This window comes from Salvelinus alpinus, chromosome 29 (assembly GCF_045679555.1).
Source record: "Salvelinus alpinus chromosome 29, SLU_Salpinus.1, whole genome shotgun sequence".
NCBI lineage: Eukaryota > Metazoa > Chordata > Actinopteri > Salmoniformes > Salmonidae > Salvelinus > Salvelinus alpinus.
Window position 1 is genome coordinate 37,952,224 of NC_092114.1, and position 12,310 is coordinate 37,964,533.

Sequence of the window (12,310 nt, forward strand, 5' to 3'; positions counted from 1 at the left end):
CAAAACATGACTATTACCTACTATTGCTCACTATAATTCAAAGTGAGTGGATCCCTATCAAATATCCCATACATTGACTTTATACCCTTATATATTAAGAACTGATGTTGATTACCCCTAACATGAGGTGGGAGACACACACATACACACTACAGTACCTTGTGAGGGTATGGTGTCCTCAGAGCAGCAGGGTGTGGTGTTCTGGGTGCTGTAGCCACTGGAGCACTGCAGGGAGTCCCTGCTGGAGTGCTGGATATCCAGCTGCAACCCGCGGGCCAGAGCCAGGGCCAGCTCCTCATGGGCCTCCGCCTCCTCCTGCTGACACACATACATTAAGACATATAGCTTATACATACCTATGCAATATGGGCCCTATTCAGACTTGCGATAAGTTGCCTTAGAGGACAATTCCGCCACTTTTCAACCTCATGTTCATAATTTCCAAAACCATACCACTGTCTACATGTCTGAAAACAGCGTGTTTCTATGATCTGTGGTTAAAAAGATAAGATGAAAGGTACTAAAAAAGTGCTTCTCTATGATTTTCTAGCCAGAGGGACAGTGTTTTTTGATCCCACGTCACCGCAAATCTCATAGTGTCAAATGTTCTAACTTTTAATGATGTCATCGGGTAGAACTTTTTAACTTCAAACTTAGAAATATGCCATTTTCACATATGTAGACAATGGTATTTTGCAGGAGATAACATAGACTTAATTAAGTAAAAAAATAAATAAAAAATGTACAGTAAGTCCATGTTTTATTGACTTAAGTCCATGTTAAATCTACTTATCTTATGTCAGAATTCAACCCTATATAAATTCACATAACAGCAAGCATACAGCAATATACAGTGCATTCGGAAAGTATTCAGAGCCCTTGACTTATCCACATTTTGTTACGTTACAGCCTTATTAGAGCATGTCAGAGCAGAAACCGAGACAGGATTGTGTCGAGGCACAGATCTGGGGAAGGGTACCAAAAAATGTCTGCAGCAATGAAGGTCCCCAAGAACATGGTGGCCTCCATCATTCTTAAATGGAAGAAGTTTGTAACCACCAAGACTCTTCCTAGAGCTGGCCGCCCGGCCAAACTGAGCAATCGGGGGAAAGGGCCTTGGTCAGGGAGGTGACCAAGAACCCGATGGTCTCTCTGACAGAGCTCCAGAGTTCCTCTGTGGAGCTGGGAGAACCTTCCAGAAGGACAACCATCTCTCTGCAGCACTCCACCAATCAGGCCGTCATGGTAGAGTGGCCAGACATAAGCCACTCCTCAGTAAAAGGCACATGACAGCCTGCTTGGAGTTTGCCAAAAGGCACCTAAATACTCTCAGACCATGAGAAACAAGATTCTCTGGTCTGATGAAACCAAGATTGAACTCTTTGGCCCGAATGCCAAGCGTCATCTCTGAAGGAAACCTGGCACCATCCCTACGGTGAAGCATGGTGTTGGCAGCATCATGCTGTGGGGATGTTTTACAGCGGCAGGGACTGGGAGACTAGTCAGGATTGAGGGGAAAATGAACTGAGCAAAGTACAGAGAAATCCTTGATGAAAACATGCTCCAGAACGCTAAAGACCTCAGACTGGGGGCGAAGGTTCACCTTCCAACAGGACAATGACACTAAGCACACAGCCAAGACGATGCAGGTGTGGCTTCGGGACAAGTCTCTGAATGTCCTTGAGTGGCCCAACCAGAGCCTGGACTTGAACCCGATCAAACATCTCCGGAGAGACCTGAAAATAGCTGCGCAGCGACTCTTCCCATCGAACCTGACAGAGCTTGAGAAGATTTGTAGATTAGAATGGGAGCAACTCCCCAAATACAGGTGTGCCAAGCTTGTAGCTTCATACCTAAGAAGACTCAAGGCTGTAATCGCTGCCAAATGTGCTTCAACAAAGTACTGAGTAAAGGGTCTGAATACTTATGCAAATGTGATATATCTGTGTTTTATTTTTAATACATTTGCAAAAATGTCTAAAAACCTGTTTTTGCTTTGTCATTATGGAGTATTGTGTGTAGATTGATGAGGGGGAAAAACTATATAATCCATTTTAGAATAAGGCTGTAACACAACAAAATGTGGAAAAAGTCAAGGGGTCTGAAAACTTTCTGAATGCACTGTATATACTAAAAGCATATTTCACACCATACAGACAACTGCATTTAACAGTACAATAGACCTGGGTTAAATTCTATGTGAATACTATGTAAATATATTTTTTAAACTTAAGCTGTGCTTGATTGAGTTTTTCCTATAGTATACAGTAAATAAAATAAATATTTGACATGTATGGAGCCCAGGTCTGTCGTACAATATAAACACATACATCGCATTCTAATGAAACATGGTCATATATACTGTACATCTCTACATTTGGGGTATTGGTATTAGTATCCACACGTTTCTGAAATTATGGGTGTAGCTATGTCTTTGTATATTTTACCTTGGCTGTTATGACTGCATTGGTCCCCTTGGCTCTCTGTGGCTCGTCCCCTGGTGTGGTGGCCTGGGGGCTGCTGGGATTTGGAGTCTCCCTCTTCTCCTTGGTCCTCCTCAGGGTGTTCACCATGGGCTGGTCGTAGGGCCCTGGCTTGGCCCAGTCCTGCACAACACAGAAAGACAAAGCTCTTGAGCAAAGCCCACAAAGAATAGCTCTGCTCTGTTGTGTTCATTAAGCAGGAAACTGAAGAAAAAGGACAAACTGATTGTATAGCATTCATGCCTTTATGAATGACATATGACTTTATGCTGTATGACTGACTCCACATATAAATACTAGCATAATGTAACCAGAGTGTTTGCAATCTCCCTGTGATTTGAAAAGTGTATCAGTGTTTGATCACCCACAGGGGAGACTGGAAGAGGAGAAAAAGAAGGAGGAAGAGGAGGAGGCGGTTGATGACAGAATGGACGCACCTTCCAGGTGGGGACCTTGGAGGAGGGGATCATGCCCGGCCCCAGGGCGCAATAGGGGGGGTAGTCCACCAGGAGGGCAGAACTTGGTCTCGACCATGCCCACACGGGGGAGGTGGGAGAGTAGGAGGGCGAGGCGAGGGGGGTGGAAGGGGAGGATGGAGGGAGGTCGGGGTAGACCTCCTGCATGCCCCCGCCTGACAGATAGAGGGCAGTGGAGGGCCCGTGATGTTGATGATCGTGCCCGTTTGACAGCTGAATGTGAGTGGAGGACAAAGTGACACAACAATGAGAAATGATAATTCAAAAGGGCGGCTGCTGGGAATGAAACAATAAGGTGAAAATAATGCACACGGCTGAAATCAGATGGAATCTAATTATAATATCAAATCATGGTAGCAGACACCTGTGTCATGTTCAGTAGGCACATTTTGAACCAAAGTGAAACGGAGAAGGTAGGCTACTACCTGAACTTAAGAATGCTCCCGTATTTAAGGCAGACTGAACATGACCCTGTTGTCTATGTGACAGGAATGAGGGAGGTTTGATCAACCAGCAAAACAGTGTACTTAATAATACTGCTCATGTTTAGGGGAGTATGTACGTATCTGAGTGTCTAAGCGTGTGTGTGTTCACCTGTTCCACCCTAGTGCTGGAGCAGGTCTCCTTAGAGGAGGCAGGTGAGGAGGAGGAGGAGGAGGAGCAGCTGCCCTCACTGACAGGCTGGCAAGTCTCGGAGACGGCCGAGGATGAAGAGCCAGAGGTCTACAGCAAAGCCGTGCAGCAGGACAGAGAGGGACACACACACACACACACACACAAATATATAAAGAAGCAGTTCAAAACAGAGCAGCCACGAAGAGACGGTAAGGAAGGACAGAGAAAAAAAGAACAGAAGAAAAACGTTATGGATTTGCAACCTCGATAAGAAGGAAAACACATACTGTATCATATAAAAACTATAAGCACTACAGCAAAGCATGAAAGTTATGCATATAAGTGTGACTTGTTACACACTAAACAGCTAGCAGTAAGCAGATGCAGAGATTACTATTATTAATAAAATCCATTGCATAGTCATAGGTGCTTAGCAATGTTCCCTCCAAGCTGAGCACAGTAGTGCCGAGACTGCCGCACAGCTTCCCCAGGACTAATGCACAAAATTCATCCAACTTATTGTGGGAAGCTTGTGGAAGGCTACCCGAAACGTTTGACCCAAGTTAAACAATTTCAAGGCAATGCTACCAAATACTAATTGAGTGTATGTAAACTTCTGACCCACTGGGAATGTGAAGAAAGAAATAAAAGCTGAAATAAATAATTCTCTCTACTATTATTCTGACATTTCACATTCTTAAAATAAAGTGGTGATCCTAACTGACCTAAGACAGAGAATTTTTACTAGGATTAAATGTCAAGAATTGTGAAAAACTGAGTTTAAATGTATTTGGCTAAGGTGTATGTAAACTTCTGACTTAAACTGTATACGGATCTGTGCCATTCACTTTGAACCGGACTGTGTTTACAGCATGAGCGGTCGTGAGTAGATGCGCTTGTTTTAAGATCAAAGCGAGAGCTGCATGTAGCCACGTGCACATTTTGTTCATATCCTTGCTAGTTAGTGAGTTATTAGCCCAGTTATATATCATTTGTAGTCAGCAATAGGGGAGTGATTGCGTCTTACAAGCACACAAAACATGTACATTTCTAGACAACTTTGAAAAGCAAGTCAGGTAAAGAGCTTCTATTTGTCTTAAAGGGGCAGTGTTGTATTTTGAGACAGGCTTGAATAAACTAAGTAGCCAATAGGCAAAGGGTAGCGTAATTTGTCTGATTTTCTGTAATAATGGTATGGAAATAATAATGCATTTTTTTGTAAAGTGGTATCTTGCATCAAATACAACAACATTTTCAGTCACCTTGTCTGAAGGGCAATTGGATAAACAGGTTAATGTCAAGCCCTGCATGATTTTTTTCAAAAGTCTCATGGAATGTAGGCCTACACTGAACACCACACATTGGCTGCTACTGTAGGATGAATGATAGAACAGCTATTTCCATGTTAAAATGTTATGGGATGCATTTTTTCCATTGTTTTTGATGGTAGGCCACTCTGGTAGGTCTACATTATAATTAAATAGCCACAGTATTCGACTTGGCCACTGTTAAAACTGTCACTTAAAACAACAACTGTGCTTTTCAGCCATTAAAAGCCTTCCACATTAGCACAGCATTTGAATGGTAATTAGAACTACATAGGGCATTGTTTGAGTTGAGCAGCTACAAAGCAGGCATATCTCCAGTCACCTGAGACCACACAAGCCTTACCTTGTATTCAAGCAACACTGTAGTCATACATGTATACAGTACATAAGGCCTTTACATGATCTATGTACAGTGACTAAACACACATGGTGTGTGTGTGTGTGTGTGTGTGTGTGTGTGTGTGTGTGTGTGTGTGTGTGTGTGTGTGTGTGTGTGTGTGTGTGTGTGTGTGTGTGTGTGTGTGTGTGTGTGTGTGTGTGTGTGCAATCAATCAGACCCAGCTGTCTGTTGGGCTAGCTCCCAGCTGCTCACCCCTGTGGCTCTACTGGTCTAATGTAATGTAATGGGGGTGTGACTGAGGATGACTCATCGAGATCTATCTGCACAGTCTCCCACAGCGACGCCACCACTGCTGTCTCTAATGATCCCCGTTACCTAGCAACCTGGGAGGATTCTTTCTGACCAGTAACAAAGCCCAGGTGGAGAGAGTGAAGTGTCGATTGGAATACAATGTCTCTGTTACCGTGTGTGTGTTTTGTGCATATGTTTTAGTTCATATGTTACTTCTTCAGAGTGTGTTTAGGGTTTCTGTAATATGTCTGTTTGAGGGGTGTAGATAAAGCAGTCATAACACCAAAAGGAGGGCCGAACCCACCCCCATTCACATCGACGGGGCTGAAGTGGAATGGGTCGAGAGTTTCAAGTTCCTTGGTGTCCACCTCACCAACAAACTATCATGGTCCAAACACACCAAGAAAGTCGTGAAGAGGGCACGACAACACCTATTCCCCCTCAGGAGACTGAAAAGATTTGGCATGGGTCCCCAGATCCTCAAAATGTTCTACAGCTGCACCATCGAGAGCCTCCTGACCGGTTGCGTCACCGCTTGGTATGGCAACTGCTCGGCATCCGACCGCAAGGTTCTACAGAGGGTAGTGCGTACGGCCGAGTACATCACTGGGGTTAAGCTTCCTGACATCCAGGACCTATATTCTAGGCGATGTCAGATGAAGGCCCAAAAAATTGTCAAAGACACTAGTCACCAAAGTCATAGACTGTTCTCTCTGCTATCGCACGGCAAACGGTACCGGAGTGTCAAGTCTAGGTCCAAAAGGCTCCTTAACAGCTTCTACCCCCAAGCCATAAGACTACTGAACAATTAATCAAATGGCCACCCGGACTATTTACATTGACACCCCCCCCTTTGTTTTTACACTACTGCTACTCGCTGTTTATTATCTATGCATGGTCACTTTACCCCTACCTACATGTACAAATTACCTCGACTAACCTGTACCCCCGCACATTGACTCGGTACCGGTACCCCCTGTATATAGCCTTGTTATTGTTATTTTATTGTGTTACTTAAAAAAATATATATTGTAAATATTTTCTTTACTCTATTTCTTGAACTGCATTGTTGGTTAAGGGCTTGTAAGTAAGCATTTCACGGTACGTTCTACACCTGCAGACAAATACAATTTGATTTGATTTGAATATGACCAGAGCCATAAATTTTGTCACTACAAGTTCCTGTTCTCAGGCTCGTCTCTCTGTAGTACCTGTGGGTTGGTGTCAGAGGGCATGGGCGAGGGAGACTTGGACTGGTAGGCATCCTGGGAGATGAAGCCAGAGTCATGGGAGGAGACACTGGAGAGGCGGGCGGGCCCTTGCTGAGGGAGGGCGGAGCTCCGGTAGCGGTAGTGGGAGGTGGGGGAGTGGCAGTGAGAGCCGCTGGAGCGAGAGTCGCTGCTGTTGACGCTGTTCAGACTACTGCGAGAGATGAGGAGAGAATACAGTCATTTGGTTACTACGGATATTGGTAACTGGTTCTCAACTGTCTTAACTAAGTAAATAGATAAATATTGATTCAAAACAATATTTACGGCTTTCCGTTTTTTTATGGGTTTACAAACCAGCTAAAATGTATCCAACCTTCCAGGAGAGCCAATGGTTTTCTACTGAAAGACTGTTACTAGGCACATTGCAAACAGCTACAGTTTGAATATGTTACAGCGCCAGCCACAAGCAGAGGTTGCTAACAAGCTTGCCTGGAAAACAAATTGGATGGTCTCTCTGGCCCTAGTACCTCACACAACAGGCCTCCTCGGAAATCATTGAGACAGTTAACTCGTTCATTTCGGAGAGGCCACTGCGGCCTCACATTTGTAAACATCCCAATTATGGCAATAATGCCAAAGCTGCAGTTCCAGCTCCAATCCATCAGATGACGGAGGAGGACTGATGCTAGGCTGATGCGTCACTCCCAGTCACTACTATCAGCTGAGAGGTTTTTGGTGTAGTGGTGATTATTGGGCATGCTCACTAACCTGCACATGCTGGACTTCCTGGATGCTATGGTGCTGGGGGAGGAAGGAGGGGTATGGTAGGACCAGCTGCTCTCAGATCCCTTCAGGTCCAGAATGACCTGGGAGGAAGAACGTCACAACAAGACAATTTATAAACCAAACATCTTGTAAAAAAAGCAATTGGCAGCCCTATTTCTAGAGGGAAATAGATGTATTTACCATTGTACCTCCAATCATGTGAATCAGTAACACAGAGACACTTACAGTTATCCAGAACACGAGTGTAACATGCAAAAAGAGGACTATTAGCCCTGTCCTGAGGGTGCGGACCAAATCACTGACCTGCTCGCTGGCGGGGGGCAGCTTGTGCGGGTCCATGGTCAGAGCCTTCAGGTCGTCAGTGAGGGTCTGCAGGTGAGTGATCTCCCCCAACATGGACATCTCCTCTTCCTGATGAACAAGAAAGGCGGGTTGGTGTAAGGGCTTGTGCTAACTTATAATTGTGGTATACACTTCAAATTTAAGCTTGTTCTCCATCGACTCAATAGTTCTACTTTTAGACTTCAGTGAATTGAAGCAGGTCATCCCTCTAATGGGATTTTTCTGAATCTCTTTGGAGAGCAATATTCAATGGCAATAGAACAACTTAGAATAGATTACATTAATCACGTTCACAGGTGCAGAGGAGCAGTAAACTGACCAGCATGGACTAGCGCAGATTGTGTATACTTACAGAATAAACATTTACTAACAAATGCAACACTTGGGTACACATACACCTTCATTAAAAAAAAATCCAAATAGTTCACTTTAAAAGGATGAGATGGTTGTTTGGACCCTCGAAGTGCACTGTATATTAACACCCATAACAAAGACGCTATTGGTTGGAACTCATTTGTTAGAACAACATGATTGGTTAGAATGTGTTGAAACAATTGTGTTCGCAGATTCTAATTAATTTCTACATATTTTCTTCGGCCCAGCAAACCCTAACAAATGACCTGTGTTTGACAACACAGGCTGTTGGTGTGGACTCACCACAACGGGCCTCAGCATGGAGACGAAGGTGCAGAAGCGGCTCCTCTCCTCCACCAGGGCCTTCCTGACCGCCTGCTTCTCTGTCTCCTCCAGAAGCAGGTACTTATCACTGATGTCCTGCATGGCATTGTCCAGCTGGGGCTGGATGTCCCCCCGGCCTGCGGCACACACACACACACACACACACACACACACACACACACACACACACACACACACACACACACACACACACACACACACACACACACACACACCACCTTTGTTAGTTTGATCCTAATTTAGGGTTAAGACAAGGTCTATCTGAGTACACAGCAACATAAACTATTTTCAGTCTCAAGCCAGATGTTTATGACCGAAAGAATTCTGAGGTGAAAACAGGACGAAAAGTCACCAATGTCTCTTAAAGATATGTTTTAATTGAATTGTTGTGGTTTTCAGTTGTCACCATCATCCTTAGATATATAGTTATATAGATATAACCATCACCACAGTCCCAACCATCTTTGTAATTCCAATTCCAACCAATCCCTTGTACTACTTCACGCTTAATCTTTTGATCACTAATTTATATCTATGAGCACAATCCTCACAGTGCTATCTCAAGCACCAATCAAATCATGCTGTGGAACCGGTTGGTGTTTACATCAGGGTCACACCCTCACAATATTACACAAGCTCAGCATTCAGGAACACAGTGAAGAACCACAGCCCTAGGCAAGGTACACGGAGTTAAAGCAGGATATTGCCACCCCCCCCCATTGAAGTGCACTTATGTAATCGCAAAACAGTGCATTGTTCTGGGTTTGGGCATTTTACCCTCTCAAAATCAACCACTTGTATCAAAACTGTCTTTGGTTTTACTAACATTCTAAAATCTAGATGAGTCATATCAATGAATAAAAAAAGTGTTGGAACTCTCTTTCTTATTGGTCTATTAACTAATGTACAACGCACAATCAAAGTAGATTAAGTATCATGGTGTGCTAAAAGAATACAACTGTTGTCTGATCTGGTAGAGAAACGTTCAGTAATCTCCTCTGTAGGTTTTAGGGACGTAAACATGCAATTAAAGTTTTACATTTCTCAGAAGAGCCAGTACTATTTATGTGGTTAAGGCTAGATGGATGGAGGTCCTTCTTATTTTCCAGGGAAAGCACTGCAACGGAATTCCTTAAAGGGGCATAGAACCAACATTTGGATCACATTCGGCATGTTGATGCTCTCCATTGCTCTCATTACACTCATAGGAATGCACTGGGGGAGTTTTCCTGCACTATATAATAGGCTAGGGAGACTATTGGACCAGAGTGCTCTGACCACATTTGAGGTTCCTCAGGGGTCAGTTCTCGGTCCTGTTGGTTTTGTCTTACGGGTGAGTTTGAAGGTGGAAATCAAACTATTTTGACGGTCAGGATAATATGGTCTTGTATACAATCATAACAGGCATTTTATGCAACTAAAACAGACTGGTTCATGAGGCAGATGTCTCGTTTTTCATGTGTATGGTGAATGCATGTCAGGGAGTACCATTCATAATGTTTTAGCATTCTATCACACCATTATTTTGGCTACCATGGCTAGAAGAAGAGATCTCAGAGACTTTGAAAGAGAGGTCTCAAAGGAGCATAAGGTAGGTGTGTGTGTGTGTGTGTGTGTGTGTGTGTGTGTGTGTGTGTGTGTGTGTGTGTGTGTGTGTGTGTGTGTGTGTGTGTGTGTGTGTGTGTGTGTGTGTGTGTGTGTGTGTGTGTGTGTGTGTCGGTGTGTGTGTGTCGGTGTGTGTGTGTCGGTGTGCAGCAGGAAATATGTCCGGAATTTTCCAAAGGTCTTCTGCATTTCAATTAGATGTAAACACACCACTACCAAAGTACTGTAGAATATAAACACTGCTCACTATGTAAGATGGTGAGCGAAGGACAGTTTTGAGAATGTGTGTGTGTGTGTGTGTGTGTGTGTGTGTGTGTGTGTGTGTGTGTGTGTGTGTGTGTGTGTGTGTGTGTGTGTGTGTGTGTGTGTGTGTGTGTGTGTGTGTGTGTGTGTGTGTGTGTGTGTGTGTGTGTGTCAGTCACCAGATCTCAACCCAATTGAACACTTATGCAATATTCTGGAGCTGCGCCTTAGACAGTTTTTCCACTACCATCAACAAAACCCCAAATGATGGAATTTCTCATGAAAGAACGGTGTCACATCCCTCCAATAGAGTTCCAGACACTTGTAGAATCTTTGCCAATGTGCATTGAAGCTGTTCAGGAGGCTTGTGGTGGCTCAACGCCCTATTAAGACACTATGTTGGTGTTTCCTTTATTTTGGCAGTTACCTGTATATTGGAGCCAGACAGATAATGAATTCCACAATTATTTAGTGATGCTGCCCCAGTCCTGATCTCCCCTGATGATACAAAATTAAGCTGCAGCGAAAATCCAAAGGGAGTCAGTGAGGTATATTTGGAAGCAGACCAAACTCATGACACAGTGAGGGTAGTGGGTGGGGGGAGGGGACCTCAGGGGAGACCGGAAGAAGAAGAGAAGCAGGGACGAGGAACTATTTTGGGCATTCAGGAGATTTTTAACCCTTGAGTGAGGAATGTGACCTATGAATGTGACAATATGAAACAGACCAGTAGACAATGTGACAGGGGATGGGGACGAGACCACACACAGGTGGGAAAGGTCAACGGCAGTCAACAGGTCAACAGAGAACCGTGACACAAAGGGAGCTACAGGGGGCAGCGACTTACCGAACACGTCAGCTGGAAAGAACAGGGGCGTGATCGGATGCAACAATGGCAGTTGGAGTAGAAAGGAAAAATCTCAGTCAGTTTAGACCCAGGAAAAGGAGACCTGTTCTTGAATAGCTACAGGTTGCAGAATTGTCACATATCCTTATTAACTTATGCATTGCAGAATATATTAGACTTTGGCCCAAAATCGTAAAGATATAAAGTCTGTAATAAAATCCAATGGATTGTTATTTGCACAATATAGTCCCTCCTTAAATCCAGACAGATAACTTCCCCAAAATAACTGTCTCTTCTGCCTCTCATCCCATAACTATTCCGACCCTTTGCCCTGTCACCTGGGACAGTATGAGATGTGTCTTGGTAGAATTCAGTATCAACACTTTTGTCTCTTCCCGCCACCACCAAATCGGATTTACCTTCAAAGTCAAAGTCACAGAGAGCCTGGTTCCAGTCATAAGCAGTCCAAACCAGACACCAGGCATCCTCAGCATCACCATAAGCAGTCCAAACCAGACACCAGGCATCCTCAGAGTCACCATAAGCAGTCCAAACCAGACACCAGGCATCCTCAGAGTCACCATAAGCAGTCCAAACCAGACACCAGGCATCCTCAGAGTCACCATAAGCAGTCCAAACCAGACACCAGGCATCCTCAGAGTCACCATAAGCAGTCCAAACCAGACACCAGGCATCCTCAGAGTCACCATAAGCAGTCCAAACCAGACACCAGGCATCCTCAGCATCACCATAAGCAGTCCAAACCAGACACCAGGCATCCTCAGAGTCACCATAAGCAGTCCAAACCAGACACCAGGCATCCTCAGAGTCACCATAAGCAGTCCAAACCAGACACCAGGCATCCTCAGAGTCACCATAAGCAGTCTAAACCAGACACCAGGCATCCTCAGAGTCACCATAAGCAGTCCAAACCAGACACCAGGCATCCTCAGAGTCACCATAAGCAGTCCAAACCAGACACCAGGCATCCTCAGAGTCACCATAAGCAGTCCAAACCAGACACCAGGCATCCTCAGAGTCACC

At 44.5% G+C, this 12,310-nt stretch overlaps 1 protein-coding gene across 8 annotated transcripts in view; it reads right to left on the minus strand.

The window, feature by feature from the left end:
* LOC139558677 (protein MTSS 1-like) overlaps window positions 1-12,310 on the minus strand; it is a 49,080-nt gene that overhangs the window by 2,870 nt on the left and 33,900 nt on the right. Inside the window, exons 7-15 of one of the 8 annotated variants that reach the window (XM_071373977.1) lie at window positions 11,267-11,278; window positions 8,530-8,687; window positions 7,834-7,941; window positions 7,513-7,610; window positions 6,745-6,955; window positions 3,554-3,682; window positions 2,921-3,172; window positions 2,448-2,606; window positions 159-315 (exon numbers count right to left, since the gene is read on the minus strand). In XM_071373977.1, the coding sequence (XP_071230078.1) occupies window positions 159-315; window positions 2,448-2,606; window positions 2,921-3,172; window positions 3,554-3,682; window positions 6,745-6,955; window positions 7,513-7,610; window positions 7,834-7,941; window positions 8,530-8,687; window positions 11,267-11,278 (1,284 nt within the window). Of the gene's footprint in view, window positions 1-158; window positions 319-2,447; window positions 2,607-2,920; window positions 3,173-3,553; window positions 3,683-6,744; window positions 6,956-7,512; window positions 7,611-7,833; window positions 7,942-8,529; window positions 8,688-11,266; window positions 11,279-12,310 lie in introns of all 8 variants that reach the window. The other 7 variants (XM_071373975.1, XM_071373979.1, XM_071373978.1 and 4 more) reach the window with 7 other exon arrangements.